This window comes from Ascaphus truei, chromosome 3, assembly GCF_040206685.1.
Source record: "Ascaphus truei isolate aAscTru1 chromosome 3, aAscTru1.hap1, whole genome shotgun sequence".
NCBI lineage: Eukaryota > Metazoa > Chordata > Amphibia > Anura > Ascaphidae > Ascaphus > Ascaphus truei.
This window is the reverse complement of record NC_134485.1, coordinates 220575429-220594524: the sequence shown is the minus strand read 5'-3', so window position 1 is coordinate 220594524 and position 19096 is coordinate 220575429. Positions and strand designations below refer to the sequence as shown.

At 41.3% G+C, this 19096-nt stretch overlaps 1 protein-coding gene across 1 annotated transcript in view; it reads left to right on the top strand.

Annotated features, from left to right (window-relative positions):
* Positions 1-3106: 3106 nt before the first annotated feature.
* Positions 3107-19096, top strand: part of LOC142491020 (zona pellucida-like domain-containing protein 1) — a 172154-nt gene continuing 156164 nt past the window's right edge. The window contains exons 1-5 of the mRNA XM_075593359.1: positions 3107-3212; positions 14434-14654; positions 15268-15449; positions 15921-15993; positions 17028-17125. Coding sequence (XP_075449474.1) covers positions 3107-3212; positions 14434-14654; positions 15268-15449; positions 15921-15993; positions 17028-17125 — 680 coding nt within the window. The remainder of the gene's footprint in view (positions 3213-14433; positions 14655-15267; positions 15450-15920; positions 15994-17027; positions 17126-19096) is intronic.

Genomic DNA, 19096 nt, shown 5'->3' with positions numbered 1-19096 from the left:
GACACCCGCGGGCACCACCCTGGGACCCCTGCAGACCTCTGGTAGGAATCCTGTGTATAACAAAATAAATGATAGTTTTATGTGGGGGCACAGGGGGTCGGTTGTGTATTGATGATTATAACATATTGTAATGTTTGGAAACTGAGAAGGTAACCCCTGCTGCAGCTAATGTATAATATGTGATGGTGTGCTCCCTAGGTAAGTGAATGAACAGGTATAATAAAGAGAAAATGTAACCTAGTCTATGCACTCTTGCATCACCTGGTTGATTTATGAGTTAATTAAAACAATAACTTTAATGATATCCAATTAAAATATAGGTGATTAAAATGATGATTAAACAAAGATGTGACCCTGTTAAATCGACACTGGTGGTGTGTCCAGGATCCAAAGTAGAAGCGATAGATCAATACAGAATCTATCACCTGCTCAACGGTAGAACAGATAGTGTACAGTTCGGCAGTGTGGAAAAAATATCCACTGTCCTTGAATGAGAACAAAACTGAAGGGTTCCTAAATCTTGCTGATAGTGTTCATGTGTGGGACCAGTACCTAGTCGAAGTCGGGACCCTATCATGATAGTATAATCACCGCTGTTAAAGTACTTTGCAATCTTGATTACTGTGTTGTCCTGGTGTTCACAATCCAGAGTGTGTCCGGTCAGAATAATAGACATAACGTTATTGTCATGGTGAGGGGGTACCCAGGCCAGTAAATTAAGGTATTCTGCCCGGCTGAGTGCCCCTGAGTCAGATTGTAACTGTGAAATGTCAGATCTGCAGCCCAGGGCGGCTGCAGTCCTGTAAATGTATAATAAACTGTCTATGTGCGGCCTGCTAGGTATAAGGGGCCCACATCACTGTATTAAGGTCAATTGGATAAGTGTGGTTGCGGTTAGGTTAGTTCCGTGCATTGCTACAATGAGTCACAGCCCAAACCGCAGGTTAATTGAATAAATATGGCTGCGGTCATGTCTTAGCTCCGTGCATTGCAACAATGAGCCAAACCACAGACAGGAAGAAATTTTAAACCACATTGTTAAACTCAATTACATTGAATGAGTGCGGTCGCAGTTATACATTAGTTCCCAATGTTGTAAACACAAGTACCACATCGTTGACTCCAGCTACATTGTATGAGTGCGGTCGCGTTTATGTATTAAACCCGAATATTGCAACAATGTTTTACTGCCAAACCACAAAGCGGAAAAAAGGTTCTTTTTAAACCGCCAGCTGCTTTTCCACACAGCGCAAAACCCAGAGGGCTAACTCAGGCTAGGAAAATGCCAGTGCTGTGAGATTTGGGGGGAATGCTGCTGGGGTCCCAAAAATAAAGCAGTAATGTTTTATATGTTATTCATGTTTGTGAGAGGTGGTAAATGAAAGCCCCTCTCTTTTTGTATATTAAAATTATAAAGAACAGAGAAGAGAAGGAGAACACCCTATTAGGATTTCGTTCTGAGATGCACTCCATCCTATCCATATAGAGTACACTGACCGGCCTACCTTCCAAACTTTTACTAGATACGCTATCCTCTCATGTATGTTATGAAAGATACTTCAACTGTGCTTGAGTACGTAAGCCTTTACAGCTTCCACTAACCATTGTTCCCGGTTGGCATCAATCTCCCGCATTAACGGCTCAGGGACATATGGATACTCGAACCCATGAGAGCTCCGGTACTTTTGTACTACATGCAGCTCAGAGCGGCTAATTTTAGTGAGCCTTCGTCCTTCAGCCTTACCTGGCTGAACCGAATACAATGGTTCTTGAACCGGGGGCACATAATTCTCTGAGACATTACCCGTAGGCTGTACAATACCCGTTATAATGTCTGCTTCTCTTCTCATTTATCGTGCAGCCTCGACAGGACTAAACACTCCTTCCTCCCGCCAATCATCTACTATGTTCTCAGTTTCGAGTAAGAACCTCAAGCAAAATGGCTCCTTTTGCCAGCAGGTGTATGCACCATATACCCTGTAATGGCCCCTATCTACGATCGGGTGGGGGAAACACCATCACACTTTCATTTATTATTTGATATTTGTTGTTGTTTTATTGAATAATTACTTATTTTCATTACATGTAATGTCTTAGCCTGGCATGCATGTGTATAATGTGTGCAGATATCTTGTGAATCCCAGAAGAAGCTTTCTCAACTAAACACATGTACCTGTCCTGTAGGGTGAGAGTTGCTGCTGCTAAAGCCAGGTCGAGTGACTGGGCTTCCTATACCCGTGTAAAACGTTGGATTAATCACTGAATAAAGATAAAATTAAAGGAGGGTTCATACAGTATGTGCAAGCATTCAGAGAAAATAGTATAAGTTATATTTTTATTGACGGTTTGCGAGACTGTGCTACTTGATTATTTTGTATATGAAGTCTGGACAGGATTTCCAACATAAAATAACTACCGAATTGAAATCATCCTAAACTACAAAGCTACATGATTCTAAACATACGATAGATGGTGATTAGTCATCACTTTTATATTTTTTTAAAGGATTTTAGGGACCATGCAATGTATGAATAGTGGTTGATTATTACTCTACCTTTGCATGCTAGTATGATTAGTACATTATTTGTGGGGGGTTTCTCTGCAATTACCTTTTGCACTACTATACAGCATATTTATTTTTGTGATTATCAGGGTTTAGCAATTTCTGATTGCAATCAGTTACACTTGTACTTTAGATATTGAAGGACACTTAACAAGCTTTGGTCGGGATTTTGACCTTAAGTGTACCTTGGACATACAGTATACTGTATAATATTTGTACAGTATATGGTGTTTGGTAATGCAGATATGTTTGATTAACGTTGGTGTTATAGTATCATGCTGTTAATATTGCTCTTCTAAATATATTCAAATACTGTACAATTGTGTTTTTTTATATACGGTAGCACTTTAGAACCCATGTTAAGCGCTGGCTGTTTGAGGTGATTTCTATATTTAGAGTATATGTATGTTTTGTTTAGTTCTCATCTAGAGAAGATAACAAGATACTGTATGCTCCTTTTATGTTAAATCTATGTAAAGAAGCATTAAATGATGGAGAAGACCTTTAATTGTTTGACTTAATTATGTTTTGGTAGGCCTGGCCATGGAATCAATATGGTTGCTCCTGCTGTTGACAGTTTATGTGTTTTCAGTGGGTACACAGTTCAATGGATACAACTGTGATGCCAATCAACATAGTAGATTTCCAGGTAAGTGGTATCCATCACAATCTAATTGTGGACAATTCAAATAAAAGTATTTTCGACTTACAGTTTTATCTGTCACATCAATATACACAACTCTTATTAAATAGCTACTATCATACTGTATATATATATACCAACTTGAAACTTGCTTCCTTTCTTATTTCTGAACTACCTTTTTTTTTACTATATACCCAACATATGAACCCTCCTTAATAATTTGTAATACAATGCATACATAAATATATAACTTGATGATGTTGTGCTCAGTATCATGTGCAAATGATTTTTTTTTATAATGCCACAAATGACAAGTATTCATACTATTTATTCATGCATATGCTATCAATTTACGGAACACATTTTTCTTATAACCAAAGATCATTTGGGTAATTAACGGGTTCTCCAGTGTTAACAGAAATATAGCTAAAAGGTTTATTATCTGTATACAATATTTCTATTTCGTTTTCTAAGCAATCGAACTGAACAGTTATCAATCATGTTTTCTGGCTCTTAACTTATAAAATGTAATTCTCACTACAACTTTATAATAGATAGTTCTGTATCTGTAAATATTACAATATTGATAACATCTGCCTTTTTATTGTTGGTTAATTAATTAAATACAGTAATAATAGTATAGCCAGATTTGGTTTCTGGCTACCAGTCTGCCCTTCTCCTGGCGGTAAGCCCTTGTAAGAGCAGACCTGCCAGGTGTAATCCTGTGTTTTCCCGACCCACAGCAGCTTCAGTGAGTCACAGGGGAGGTGGTGCAACTAGGTCTGTGTCCAATCAGGGACTCAGACCTGGTTCCTGCTTTTCTTGTACTTAAGGGGCTGCACTACCAAATTCAGGGGTGTTGTCTCTTCCTTTGAGAGAGACAGGTTCTCACACAGAAGTGCAGACTGGCTGTGCACTTACTGCCTTCTCCCCTTGGGGAGTTACAGTAGAGGCAACGTTTATTCTAACATTTGCTGTAAACTAGCCGGGTTACATTCTGGGTATGTGCTGGGTATGTGCTGGGTATGTTCTGGGCTAATTTGAGGCACGTTTAAGGCATTTCTGCATTGACTAATGACCCATAAGATTAACACAGCAGGGATCCCTGGCAGTCCAATTCAGTTTGAATGGGACTGCCAGGGACCCCCGCTGTTAATCTGATAGGCCATTAATCAATGCATAAATGCTGGGGTTAGTTTAAGGAAAGTTTAAGACGTATTCAGAATGTACCTGGGTGTTTCCTCGGTCTTTTGGGGAATTGCCACTGGTTTTTGTTAGAATAAGAGTTGCCTCTACTGTAGGAGTGAGAAGATCCCTCTGGCTCTAATAGGGGGTCAGGGAAGAGCAAGGACTGCTGTGGGGGACCTGTACCCGCAGTGAATGTCCAGGGATACATTCTGATGGTGAAGGCCCTAAGAAGTTCCTGTTGTTGTGTATGCTGTAAGATCTGCAGTGTGCAATAAAGTGTGTTCCTGTTTTACTGTACTTTCCGGCCTGAGACTGCAATCTATCAGGGGAAGGGTAAAGAAGTTCTCCTGCAGGGATTGCTCCCCACATCCCTTGGGCCTCCAAGAGATGGAGGCGCTGTCACCGTGAGTATGAATCAGTTTTTACCCCAGAAGCCTGTTCTGACATCCCCTACCACCATGTGGGAGACTCAGATCTACTGTGAGCCAGCAGGTATGCACCACCACACACCATGTACAGTAGCAGCAAAATGTCCCATGGGGGGGGGATATGAGTTACAGTAGTAATAGTTAACAATCGTTTAAGTAAATAAAGGAATGGAATACATAAAATATCACATGAATTGTAAATCATGGAATATATATATATATATATATATATATATATATATATATATACTGTATATATATAGCAACTGTAAATATTCCTGTATATTCATTTGCATGTCTTAGACAGGTCCGCAACCCTGTCTTTTACCATTATCACCCAGCAAACAGCACTTCCACTGCAGCAAGGGATTCTGGGAAATGACATGCAAATGAGCACACAGTGCCACTTTTTATCTCATGCTCACATTACATGAGCAACCCTTAGTCAATGCATGCTGCTTTAAACACAGCTTTTAAGCAAGGACTTGGGAGATGCAAAGTCAGTTAACCCACTCACAGACATGTTTCAACCTTGATGGGTATCATCAGTGTGAGGTTGGCTTGCTGACATTTGCTCAAATGAGATAAGAGTAGGTAATCACCATGACTATTAAGGTTATGGTGGGTAAAAAAGGTGACTAAAACCCTCCACAGTAAAGCATAAAGCAACTGTAAATATTCCTGTATATTCATTTGCATGTCTTAGACAGGTCTGCAACCCTGTCTTTTACCATTATCACCCAGCAAACAGCACTTCCACTGCAGTTGCTTTATGCTTTACTGTGGAGGGTTTTAGTCACCAGTGCCAGTTGCTGCAAACCCCGCATTAAAATTGCAGAATTTTATGTTTGTTTCTACTGAAGCGAGGTCAGATATTCCTCCATTTTCCCCTTTCACTGTCTTGTGGACTGCCTGCGTTAAACTCCACCAATTGTGACGTCTCAGTCCCAGCGGCGGATCTTTTGTCCAGATCAAAGGCAGGAAACACTGTACTTTCTAAGCAGGGGTTTATTTACAGGGTACAAAGCAGGTACAGGGTTAACTCATAGTACAAAACAGAAACAAAAGACCTAACTCCTTCCAGGAGTACTGACTAATACTGCTTAGTCCCTAACTAATCGTGGGAGAACTAAATTCTTTCCCCACTTTACCCAGTGCACCTGCAGCAGCTCCCCTTTCAGTCTCTCACAGGGCTGTCTGTGTGTGCCTTCAGATCAGTATAGCAGCAGCGTCTCTCACCCTCTCTGTATAACTCTCAACAGTGTGTGTCTGGCCGATTGGGGTGAGGGGGGGGGGGAATCTCTGTATCACTTCCTGACTATACAGGCTAGGCTAATTAGCTCATTAACTCACAGCTGAACAGACTTTTCCAGAATGATTAACTCTATGAGAGCTGTAAAGTCCCACAACTGCCCCATTCTAGCCATTAGAGGGCAGTGACGACATCGCATATATATATATATATATATATATATTATATATATATATATATATATATATATATATATATATATATATATATATCACAATGCAACTTGTTGATAAAGATCAAAAAGAGATGTCACCATTTTAAATGTAATTTGCCCTCTTTAACTTTTCTGTTCTTCACAGAGGATTTCACAAGGCAAGTATTTATATTGTGGACAAATCAGATTTATTGCTCTTTGGCTCCTTTTCTATATGCTGTGAGGCCATTTTCCTGTTGCTCAGGAAGATTTAAGCTCTTTTCAAATACATATTGAAGAGGATCAGTGGCACAATGTGCAATAAGTTTAGTAAATACCGTAAACATATCACTGAAACCCATGTTATATTAAATTACTTTGCAGAATGTCATATTCTTGTCATTTAAATAGTGTATTATAATCAGGTCCCGATTTGGGGGTCTATGCAGTAAGCGGCGAAAAAGCATTTTCGGCAGGGTTTTAAACTTGCCATGTTTTTGGTGAGTTGCTCTTACAGTAAGCAGGAAGGCTCGAATACCTGCGAGAGCAACATTTCCAAACATGGCGAGTAGCCAGTGGCGAGACGGTCTGCCTGCCGAGAAGGGCTCCAATGGCGAGATCTGTCTGCAGCAGATCTGCGCAAATCTTTCTGGAAAAAAAATATTTTTAAATAAAATATTTTTCATAAAGTAGATGTGCAGGGGTTCCCCTGAGCAGAACCGCATTGGTTTCTGGTCCAGGGACCCCCTGCTTCCCGAGATACAGGTCCCTTTATGGTGTCTCCAATAAACATGCTATACTGCCTTAACACATTCATTGCCTTAGCGAATAGACGTTAAGGTCATATCTGGGCTTGTAACTCAGGAAGCAGGGGTTCCCTGAGTCAGAAATCAAAGCTGTTCAGCTCAGGAGACTCCCTGCTCCCATACACTATTAATAAAAAGACATTAAAGCAGCTTCATTACCTTAGCAGCTATTCGCTAAGGCAATGAAGGGGTTAAGGCACCATATCATGTTTATTGGGGATAATTGCACCCAATAAACATTGCAATACACAACCCACCCACCCCCTGTGCCCCCAACAACCCCTATACCCCCTAACATAATAACATATCTTAATTTTTGGGGATTCACAGGAATTATACTACAGGCCGGCAGGGGCCATCTGGGGGTCCCGCAGGTGTCCTGGGGTCCCCGCTTGCCTGCAGTACCAATTCTGTGCCCCCCCCCAAAAAGAATTAAAAATACATAAATACTTTGAAATAAATCCCCCCCCCCCCTGCATCCTAACACATACAGTACAGTAATGGGCAAAATTACTATTATCCACATATGGATAATAATGCAATTGCCCATTTAAAATGCAATAAACAGCAGAAATAAAATAAATACATCTTGCACTCACCCCTGCCAGGCACCCACGATGAAGGCCGTCTTCATACTCACCCCGTCCCTGCCCTCCATTGCTGCAAAAAATACAGAAGAATAAAAAGAGACAATATAATGTCCCTTAACCCCTTAATCACCATAGCAGTTAGTAACCGCTAGAGTAAATAAGGGGTTAACCCACCCTTCCCCACTACTCACCCTGGAGGCCTAACCACCCTCCCCCACTACTCACCTGTGAGACCTAACCACCATCAGCCACGACCCAACCCCCTGGGGACAATACCCCCTTCACCCCTCCCTCTACCCACAATAAAAGCACTACACAGAACAACCCCACTACCCACCACCTTGGTCCCGTAATAAACATTACCATATTTAATGAACAATACAAAACCCACCCACCCACTGTGCACCCCCATAAAAACATGATTTATTAATTTACATACAGGCTTAATAACCCTGTATTTAATAATTAATAAAATTAATTGATTGACTTTATTTATGCTGGTTTATGTGTTTAATAATGGGCAAATAATCTGTTAGTCATATCTCGATAATAGTTATTTTGCCCATTAGTGTACTGTATGTATTTGGTGGTGAGGGGGGGGTTGATTTATTTAAATGTAGGCCATGTTTTATTTTATTACATACAAGGTTGGTACCTTAGGTCTGCGGGGACATATGGAGACCACCCGAGGACTCCCTACTGGTACTACCCGAGGAGCCATGGACACAGCTGTGGGGGCCCACGGACCCGAATGGACAACCCGAGGGCCCCAGACCCCCGTGGGAACCACCTGAAGGCCCCAGGCCCCCGTGGGAACCACCCAAGGGCCCCAAGACACCTGTGGGGATAACCTGCGGACCCCCAAACACCTATTGGGGCCCACGATTTCCCACGGGGACCACCTGGAGGCCCACGGCACCTAGCCAGGACCACCCGGAGACCCCCAGATACACGTGGCACCTCCCGGGGTGCACTGTGGGGCCTGTGGACACCAGTCAGGACCAATGGGAACAACTGTAGGCCTGGGGTATTAAGCCTGTATGTTAAATAATAAATCATGTTTTTATGGGGGGGGCACAGGGGTGGGTTGGTTGTGTATTGTTTATTAAATATGGTAATGTTTATTCTTGGGCCTAGGAGGTGGGTAGTGGGGCTTTTCTGTGTAGTGTTTTTATTGTGGGTAGTGGGGGGCGGGGGGTGAAGGGGGTATTGTCCTCAGGAGGGAGGTTGGTGGGTAGGCCTCCCTGGTGGGTAGTGGGAGAGGGTGGTTAGGCCTCACGGGTGTGTAGTGGGAGAGTGTGGTTAAGCCTCCCAGGTGAGTAGTGGGGGAAGGTGGGTAAACCCCTTAATTACAATAGCGGTTAAAAACCGATAAGGTGATTAAGGGGTTAGGGGACAGTATATTGTCTCTTGTTATTCTTCTGTATTTTTTGCAGCAACGGAGGGCATGGACGGGATGAGGATGAGGATGGGCTTCATCGTTGCAGCCTGGCAGGGGTGAGTGCAAAGATTATTTGAAATGGGCAAATGCATTATTATCCATATGTGGATAATAGTAATTTTGCCCATTACTGCACTGTATGTGTTAGGGTGCAGGGGGGGGGGGTGTATTTATTTCAAAGTATTTATGAATTTTGTATTTATTTTTGGGCACAGAATTGGTACTGCTGGCAAGCGGGGACACCCGGATACCCGCTGGGGCATCCTGAGGGCCACCGCCGGCCTATAGTATCATTCCTGTGCATAAAAAAATGTACTGTATGTTAGGGGGTATAGGGGTTGTTATGGGCACAGGGGGTGGGTGGTGTATTTTATATAGTAATGTTTATTGAGGGCCAGGGAGGTGGGTAGTGGGGCTGTAGTATGTATTGTTTTTATTGTGGGTAGCATGGTTGGGTGAAGGGGGTATTAGCCCCAAGGATGGGTGTTTAGACCTTGCGGGTGGGTAGCGGGAGGGGTTAATCCCTTCATTACCTTAGCAATATTAACTGCTAAGATAATGAAGGGGTTAACTCCAGCCGCAGTCCCCTCGCAAGGTCTAAACACCCACAAAGGCTAAATACTCCCTTCACCCACCCCCGCTGCCCACAATAAGCCTGGCACGGGTGGTTAATCCCTTCATTGCCTTAGCGGTTACCCGCTAAGTTAATGAAGTGGCTGTAAATGCATTTTTCCTGCATCGGATGCCTGCCGGGGGTCTCCGGTGCACGTATTAATGGGTATCAGCTCCGGAAACCCCCAGCATCAATCTGAGGCAGGAAAAAGGCCTGATTTTTTCTATGTCCCCTCTCTCGCCACTCCTCGCCGGTTTAACTTACCCTCTTGACAACTTTTTGTGGCGAGACGGTTTGGAGAGAAATTCTCAATTTTAGAGCGACGAGTAGCGGCGAAAATCTGATCGGGGCTACTAGAAATCAGCGAGTTTGAAAAAGTGGCGAACAGTGCCAAAAAGTGGCTTTTCGCTGCGTGTCTGCTGAAAAAAACATTTCGGCAAAACTTCCCAGCTTCTTGGGGCTTACTGAATCGCTGCAGGCATTTTTGGCGAGACACTGGCGAAAAGTGCCTTTTCGCCGTTTACTGCATATACCCCTTGATGTGAAAAATCTAACATCAAACTTTGTAAATCACAAAAAGCCAGCAAAGAAAAAATAACGCAGGTTATGACTGTTCCTTTTTCCTTTGCAATGCTTGAAAAAAAGGTCATCAAGAAAAAAAGAAAAAATGAAAACACTTTTCCCCTGCAATATTTTTTTCTAATTTCCATCTTCTTTTTAAGGTGCCACCAATGTTAATCCAGAGTAAAGTATTTTACATATGTGTAATTCCTTTACCCACCGCCCAACAGGACAGGGCCACACCAATGCATCCTAGTATTTCTGTAGTGGTGTAGGTGATGCTCAGCAGTTCTTTTACATTGTTCTCAGGGTGCTAGAATTCGGGTAGGGCTAGTATGTTGGGCATGTATGTCTATAAATAAAGAAAGACATACATACATGCATACATAATAAAGGGTGCCAGGAACGTTTATGTTACTTTATTTGCAGTCACATAACATATACATTTAGCTCCTTCCTTAGGGGCGCTAAGATAGCATTTTCACAAAGAGCTACATATCTTGTGCTTTGTAGTGCTATAAAGTTACAGTACACTCTATTACTTGAATGATGGCTGTTCCCACCTCACTGGAATCCATAGGCAGGGTTCAGTCTGGCATGAGAGCTTATACCCTATCGCCTCTGACAGAACAAAGGAGTCTCTTACCCCCCTAGTAATTCTAAGGTGATACTCCTAGGCCCTTACAAAACCTCCATTAGAGTACCTGTCCATCCCCTCTTGTGGGTGGAACATACTCAGGGCCATATAGAGGGGCCCAACTTTAGGCTAAGGCCCGCTGCCTCACGCCGCGCGCCCACACTGAAGACACTATATGCGGTTTGTAAGGAGCCGGTTTTGGGCACGGGGGGAGGGGGGGTGCGTGGCCAAAACGGCAGCAGCGTGAGACGGGATTCCAGCCGGAGCTGTCATGCTTTAGCTTTGCTTGCCTTGCTTTTGCCGCACATGCTTTTGCCCCCCCCCCCCTACTTCTGCTGCTGCCTCCTCCCAGAGAAGACAAGCTCAGCAGCAGTAGCTGGCCACAACCTCCCCAGCATGCGCAGCCTGCAAGACGGGCACCGGAGGGCAGGAGAGGGGGGAATGCTGCCATAACAGAGGACAGTGCAGATTCCAAATCAAAGGCGTGGGTGAACATAGCCTAAATACACACAAACATAAACACTCAGACCTCCCTCCCATAGCTCTAGACAGCTTCCCTCCTCCTCCGCCCCTTCATTGGCTCCCTGCCACACCATGTGACGCATCGCCACTTGGGATCACGATCCTTGTGTATCCCCTGCTGGCTGACGCATCACAGTGCGCAGCGAGCCTTGCAGCGAGGGGGTACAAAAGAATACAAAAGAAAAATGGGGCGCTCCCTACAAATCAAATAATAATATAGTGATAGTCAGAAATACCAATGGACCATACTAGCCCATAAAAGGTGGTTTTGATTGCTGCTCAACCCCAGGACGAGGATCTTCCTGCGATCCTCGTAGTATAGATATGTAAAAAGAAGAATAGGGGGGCGCAATGTAAGTTAAAGGGAATCAAGAGATGTCCCTATCACACAATTGACAACACACAATGTAGGTTGTAGTGAAGGGAATATAAAATATAACAGTGTACTCACACGGCCAAAAGTGGTATTGGACAGAGGTATAGCAGACTAGAGGAATAAACCTCCAAGCCCGACGCTACTAGCCTAGAAGACAGCGTGTATCACACGGAGGCTAAATTAACCCTAAACATACCGGAGACAGAACCATAAGTGTAGAAATGCTGTAGCTGTAATAAGGTAGTCCTTAGATCACATATAGTGGGAACCAGCTGGAAGCGATGGCCCTGGGGTCCCCCTAAGGGAACCGACAGACCCTCACATATACCAGATAACCCTTAGTGACAAATCAGCAGCAAACAATGGACGGCGTACTCACGATCCAAATTCCAGGTAAGTAGAAATCTCCGGTACAGTCTGCGTGCATCCACGGGTAACAGGAACAGGTAAACAGGAGAAAAAACTAGGAGCAAAGCAATAAAAACGAGAACTGGAGGCCAAATGAAAAAATAACAAAAATTTAATGAGACATAAACTGTTTAAAAGAGAAACCTCTAACGCATTTCTCGCATGGTGCGCTTTATCAAAGAGTACTGGACAGAGGTAATGGTATCTTTCACAGCTGCCAGCTATCATCAAAGGCCTTTCCTTTAGGGCGCTCAACAGTCTGATGCCAAACACTCATCTGCGTCTTTACACGTATCTTCTACAGATCACACAGATCTACAGATCATACATATATATGTATACAAGGGTGACACCACACATCAATGTATACGGGTGTAGTTTATTAAACTAAAAAGTGAGCAACAGTACACTCAAAAGCCTGAGCTTTTTCATGGCTTTGCAGAGTATGCAGCGGGTGCGATTTGGGGCATGACAATAAAAATTTGAAGGTGTGGCAATGACGTTCCGGTGCGGACGTCACTTCCCAACCTCACATCCCGATCCACGGGCATTTTTTCAGATTCAGCACCTGAAGCACTGTGCAGACCAGTTAACTTTCCCCCGGTATGGAAATTAACTTTAATTTTGAGTGTGTTTTGTATGTTGTTTGTGTTGTGTGTGTAATTTCACTTTGATTGGAGGAGACAGGTCACGTGATCATGCCATCACGCAAAAAATCACTTGGCTTATTCTCCTTCAATTTCGCGTCTTTGTCAGCTCCGTCTGACGTGCGCGCTGGCGCCATCTATCAAAGAAGACCATAGATGTGAACGCGCAGCGTGCGCGCGCCTCCGCTCCGTTCCGCTCCATCTGCTATAGTATAGACGCAGTCTTAGGGCCATTGCAAGGATTAACCCCTTAAGTCCTTGTAGGAACTATGAACCTAATTAATTAATAGCATACCACCAAGGGTGCTACATATCTATTTGCACGTATGTGTGTAAACTCTGTATACTGTATGTTATCTTGTCTTTATCTTGGTCTTTCATTTTGAATGAGCTTGTTATGGTAGATTCCACTAACATAAATGCACATTTTTCCCCTGCTTACTAAAAATACACAAGGGATGATTCAATCAACTCTAAAGTGGCTGTTGACATTGTAATTACCCGAAAATTGTTATTGACTTGATTGGCAGTTGTCGGCTGCTTCTGAGTTTACTGAATTAGACCCATTGTCTTTGCCAGGCATAACATTTCATTTAAATGCTGAATTTTATTAAGCACAAGAGTATATTCTGTTGGTCAAAGGAAGAGATCAGGAGCTGTAGAAATTAATAGACCTGTGATTGTCTCAAACAAGCCAGAACTTTTCCTCTCAAGTCTCATCCTTTTTTACATATACAGTATTTACCTTATTTTTAAAGGTGTAATCCCTCTAGAGTGTTTTGAGAAAGTCACATGAATTTAGACTGCTATTTAGTGCCCTTTTTTCTGTCTGCTTACAACTGATGTTATAAACATGGTACAGTATCAAAACCACTAGTTCAATGGAAGAAATGTCAGCCATCTTTTTCATCCCCACATATAATAAAAGTATCTAATACTGGCAGATATTTACAATATAAGTACAACCTTCTTCACTTACCATTTGAAAGGTAATATTACTACTTTCTTGGATGTTTGTAAGTGGGAGAAAGACCCTGCCTGGAATAGAACCAAGTGATAGAATAGGTTAAAATAGAATGGAATAGAAAAGAAGCTTTAATTCCTGTCTGATAATGTGACTATCCTCAGAGGGAAAGGAGCTAATAAACATAGATGATTAGAATGCAGGTGTTGCTAGAAGAAAACTAGTAACAGCCATACAGTATCACTGATACAGTGGCAAGCCTTAAAATTGCAATTGCTTATAATTTAGAAGATTGTAAAGTTTTAGATAAAAATAGATATATTTTTGTAATTGGCCACTTCTTAATATGATGTGTAATGCTTAATTCATTTGGGTGGTATTGCACCGCTAAGAGTAACAATACACAGTTTAACAATTGCAACGGTCACAACTGCACATATATTTTTATATTATTTTGATATTTCATTCATTTTCTTATTTTATTTAATAGCAATATGAAATCTAACTTACGTTGTCATGTGGTATATGTTAAACTCTTTCTTATTTGCGTCTTTTATTTCTCAGCACCTCAAAGCTGATTATGTTTATGTATGCTTTGCAGCGGAAAGAGACATCAGCGTCTACTGTGGAGTACAGACAATTACAATGAAGATAAACTTTTGTACGGTTCTCTTTTCTGGTTATTCGGAAACGGACCTATCACTTAATGCGAAACATGGGGATGCCCACTGCAGAGGATTCATAAACAACAACACTTTTCCCGCAGTTGTTATTTTCACCATCAACCTGAGTACCTTGGAATCTTGTGGAAATAGTTTAGTGGTAAGATAAGATCTACTGTTGTCCACTAGATTGGATAAAACAGGTATTCTTGCTACGGATAGCTTTCCTTTAATTACTGCATTCTTGTTCTTAGTACCTCTAGGTGAAGATTAATAGGTGAAAATAGGATAAGAAATAGCATAATTGCATCCGTTTTGTACAAGTTCTGAAGATTTACAGATACAAAAAGGCGTGGAATACAATCTAATTGCGTGCTGTAATCTGATATCAGAGTTCATTCTACTGCATTACTATTTTGAAATACAAGGATAGTTAAAGCAGCAATCCACCCAAACAATACAATGAAGGCATATCACCAATGCCTCTCCTGGTGTCATTTTACTGTTAAAGAATATGCTCTTTTGTGTGTTGATATATACACTGTGATTTACTACCCTCCGATATCGGTTATCACACCCTGATCCTGCGTTAAGTACCATTGACTTGAATTGCAGGTCAGTACTTTGTCTCTACACTGTCCGAATATTTTTCAACCCTGGGGTATTCAAAATAAGTTGCAATTAGTTATATAGTGAAGATAATTAAAGATAATACTGTATTGTAAACGTATTATAAAACACTTTTCATTAATTTTATGAAAATATATTAACAGGTATCAACTGTACCAGGACTCAACGTTTATGGCAATGCATCAATGGTACAAATAGGCAATATTTCTGGATACATAGATACACCTGATCCACCAACAATTATTAGCTATCTGCCTGGACTTCTGTACAAATTTAGTTGCAGTTATCCACTGGAGTACTTGGTGAACAACACCCAACTTGCTTCGTAAGTCTGAATTGCATGTATTTATTCATGTACATGGAAAGATAACAGAGTTCTGGCTGCAACGGTGGTGAAAAAAATTATCACTAGCTTTTCTCTGTTTAGTTACTTTTGCTAATTTTATTGATTTTCTTTTTTAATAGGTTTCAAATGTCTAAAAATAAGTAAAGAAATACATGCAGCATGTTTACATTTTATCATAACCATAGCCGGACATGTGACTACTCTGTAAGTTATACCACAGTATGCAGCCTTCCACAGTAATAAGATTTTTTTTTAAAAGGAGCTAAATGGTAGCATTCAATTAATTGAATGTCATGAGAAAAAAAGGATGTTGGAAAACCTGTACAGTTAATCTGCTACTTTATCGCTGAGTAAAACAGACTACCAGATGCACAGATATAAGTTAATGTAAGTTCCATTATAATAGAATATTTTTGTTATCAAAACCTAATTCTTAATTTATCAATGTAGATCTTCAGCCGCTATTTCCGTACGAGATGGCAATGGTACGTTTATCAGCACTCTGAATTTACTCCTCTATAATGTAAGTACAAAACAATATGTGGGCCTCTTCTGTTATCTACTGTATTTTTAAACCCCCCCATTTGCAGTGTTCCATATACAGTATAAACAATAAAATGTCTAGCATGCAGCCGACTTTTACAGCAAAAGTTAAAAGCGGTTTTTGATGAAACCTCAACAGTATAAGAGCCATCCGTATTGCTTTTACAGTCACATTGAAAACAACAGTTATCTTTTTAAAAATATTATCATGTATACAATCAAGACAAACATCATTATACGAAGGAAACATAAATAATTTACATGTTTTAAGTAGGTAATCAGAGATAATCCTATGATCTTTATGTTTATACTTTATACATTGTATATACAACTTTGAATACAGATGTTTATTTATGAGCCCGTCTGAGACGTCCCTGGCATGGGGTTTTCACTGAATGAGGCACATCTGTTTGCAGGTTTTAAATTGTTCAAAGAACTTGAATGCTCCCAATGCTTCCTTTATTGTTTTTCTAAATTTGCTTTAAAAAATATAACATTTTGTAAAGGACAAAAATGTGTACCTACTGCAATGTCTGAAACATCTTTCTGACGTTTCATCTGCTATTTAATGCCTTTTTAGCGTTGCATAAAAAAAACACCTTGTGTGCTTTTTTGTCTGCATATTAATATGGGCAAAAACTATTTTTTCTTAACTGGTGCTAGTTTTGATCACATTTCAATGCAGTGTCTAGCCTAAAAAGGGATTTGTGTTTAGATTTGGGTTTAATTGTATCATGCTATTAACTACACATTGATCATAATTAGTACTCTTTTCTGACTGCTTGATTTTTGCACCGTTGTTCAATCATTTGTTCATGTGGAGCGCAATTAATATTTTTTTACCCGAATTTCCATGAGCAAGAGAAATGTACACACAACATGCTGTCTATTTTTCTAGACAAAATGACTCATGACTTTTTGACATAACTACTTGAATTAATTTTATTTTAGGAAAACTGACTTTCTGTAATTGTTCTGAACAATAATTCATATCAAAATTCATTGCTGTTACAGGATTCAACCTACAGCCAGCAATTGCTAATACCAAGTACAGGATTGCCATTGAAGACAAAAATATATGCAGCAGTGAGAGCAACCAACCTTGACGGACGGTATTATGGAACTCAATTTCATTGTACAGTATGTTGTTGTTTCCGTACTGACCTTGCATAGAAAGGATTCAGTAAAACCTTTATTTTTAAAAAGTAATTTTAACATGCTTCAACCTAATGTTAATTCTATGTATGCAGGAGATAGACCTTAACCCTTTGAGTGCCCTATTATGTTTCGGGCAACGTCATATTAAAGAAGCAGAGCATGTTGGGTTATTTTAATAGGCAGAATGCAGGGAGTCTCTGGAACTGAACCACATTAATATCAGCTCTGGGGACCCCTGCTCCCCAGGATACAGGAACCCATTGCTTTCCGAGATACAAACCTCCGTAGAAGGTGTAGGTAGAAGCTCCGGATGTTTATAGGTTCTCGTCATGTTGGCCAATAGGAAGCCGCAAGGGATGATATCATGGCTTCCTCTTGGCCTGAGTGATTCAGGACATTTAAGCAACCATTATGTTCCCTACACAGCCCACCTCTAGCTGCTACCAGCACCCCCTATGGATGTAAGTATCTCTTGAAGCAGGGGGTCCCTGGAACTGAAATTAATGCAGTTAAGCTCCGGAGACCACCTGCTTCTATTTTAAAGAAAATTGAGCAATTGGAACACATGACCCAGAAGCCGCCAGGTTCACAGCATGCGGTACCACAAACCTTCTGACATCCAAAGCGTTATCAAATGCATCATCTATAATGACACTGTAGTTAACAAACATACAGTAATTGCCTCAATCAACCCCTGTGACAGACATGGAGCAGAGGTGGGATAAAGTGTCGAAATTCTGCTGGTAAATTATTTGCAGGTTTTTTTTCTTAATATTCGATTTGTGGACACAAATTGGCATGCAAAGATGAATATTGAGCGAATGTATGCAATTCCACTTGTGGCCATTATTCTCACATATGATTAGTACAGTATGTGCGTGTAACCCCCCTACTACTACCTCTCAGACATGACTATTGCTGAGGCATGGGCCTGAGTCCCCTTTGATAATTTACTGGGTCACACGTGACCTCATGGCCTACGGTCAGATGGTGGGAATAATATGGACATGATATACAGGTGATATAACATAACAAGTTTACTTAACCAATACTTACTTGGGTAACCTGTGATCCTCAGCTGATGATCACTACAGACAGAATGCAATATAACACAATCCCCAGAAATGCTTTGTGGGTGTGAATCAGTTTCAGTGGTGTATTAGCCACCGCATCCTGGGTATGTTGGCTTGTGATGATGCCAGCACACCATGAAAAGGGTGCTTTGGTACCGCTGTGCTTTATAGCCATTGAGGGTCCCCTCCGAAGGCGCTTGAACTCTAAATCAAGTCTGGATTGTAACTCTCTGCTCCTCCTGCCATGTGCACACACTCCAATCCTCAACCGAATCTGATAGTCCTCAGGTCCATGCAGATCTGATATCAACATGGACGCTCCCCTCTTTAAAGGATCATCTCCCTCATTGTTTCTCCTCTTCCACAGCCATTATTATTGGCTGCTCTAATATCCCTCACAGTCACATGTCCAGAGCACCTTGGAGAGGAACCTGCGAGGGGGCACTGTGAGTGTGTGGATCTCATCACACAGGGGGTTACATGCGAATAGTGGAACTTAAAATATGGGTTTTGAGAAAGAAAGAGAGCGTATTCTTAGTTAGTCACTTTCTCTCTCTCCATTAATACACATATTTCAAGTTATGGACTAATCGAATATGCAAATAGTAGCGTCGGCGGTATTGCATACTTTTGAATAAAGTTAGGCAAGGGTTTTCCAAAGCTACAGCTATTCAGAAAGCCTCACACGGCGAATGCATTTTATCGACATTTTTGGCTCTTGCCGCAAGGTGTGCAGCGATAAGCCCCAAATCACAAGTTTTGGAAAATCGTTCAATTCTAGTAGCCTTGATTATGTTATCAAGGCTTTAGAATGGCGATTTTATCCAAAATCCATCTTGCCAGAAAAAGTTA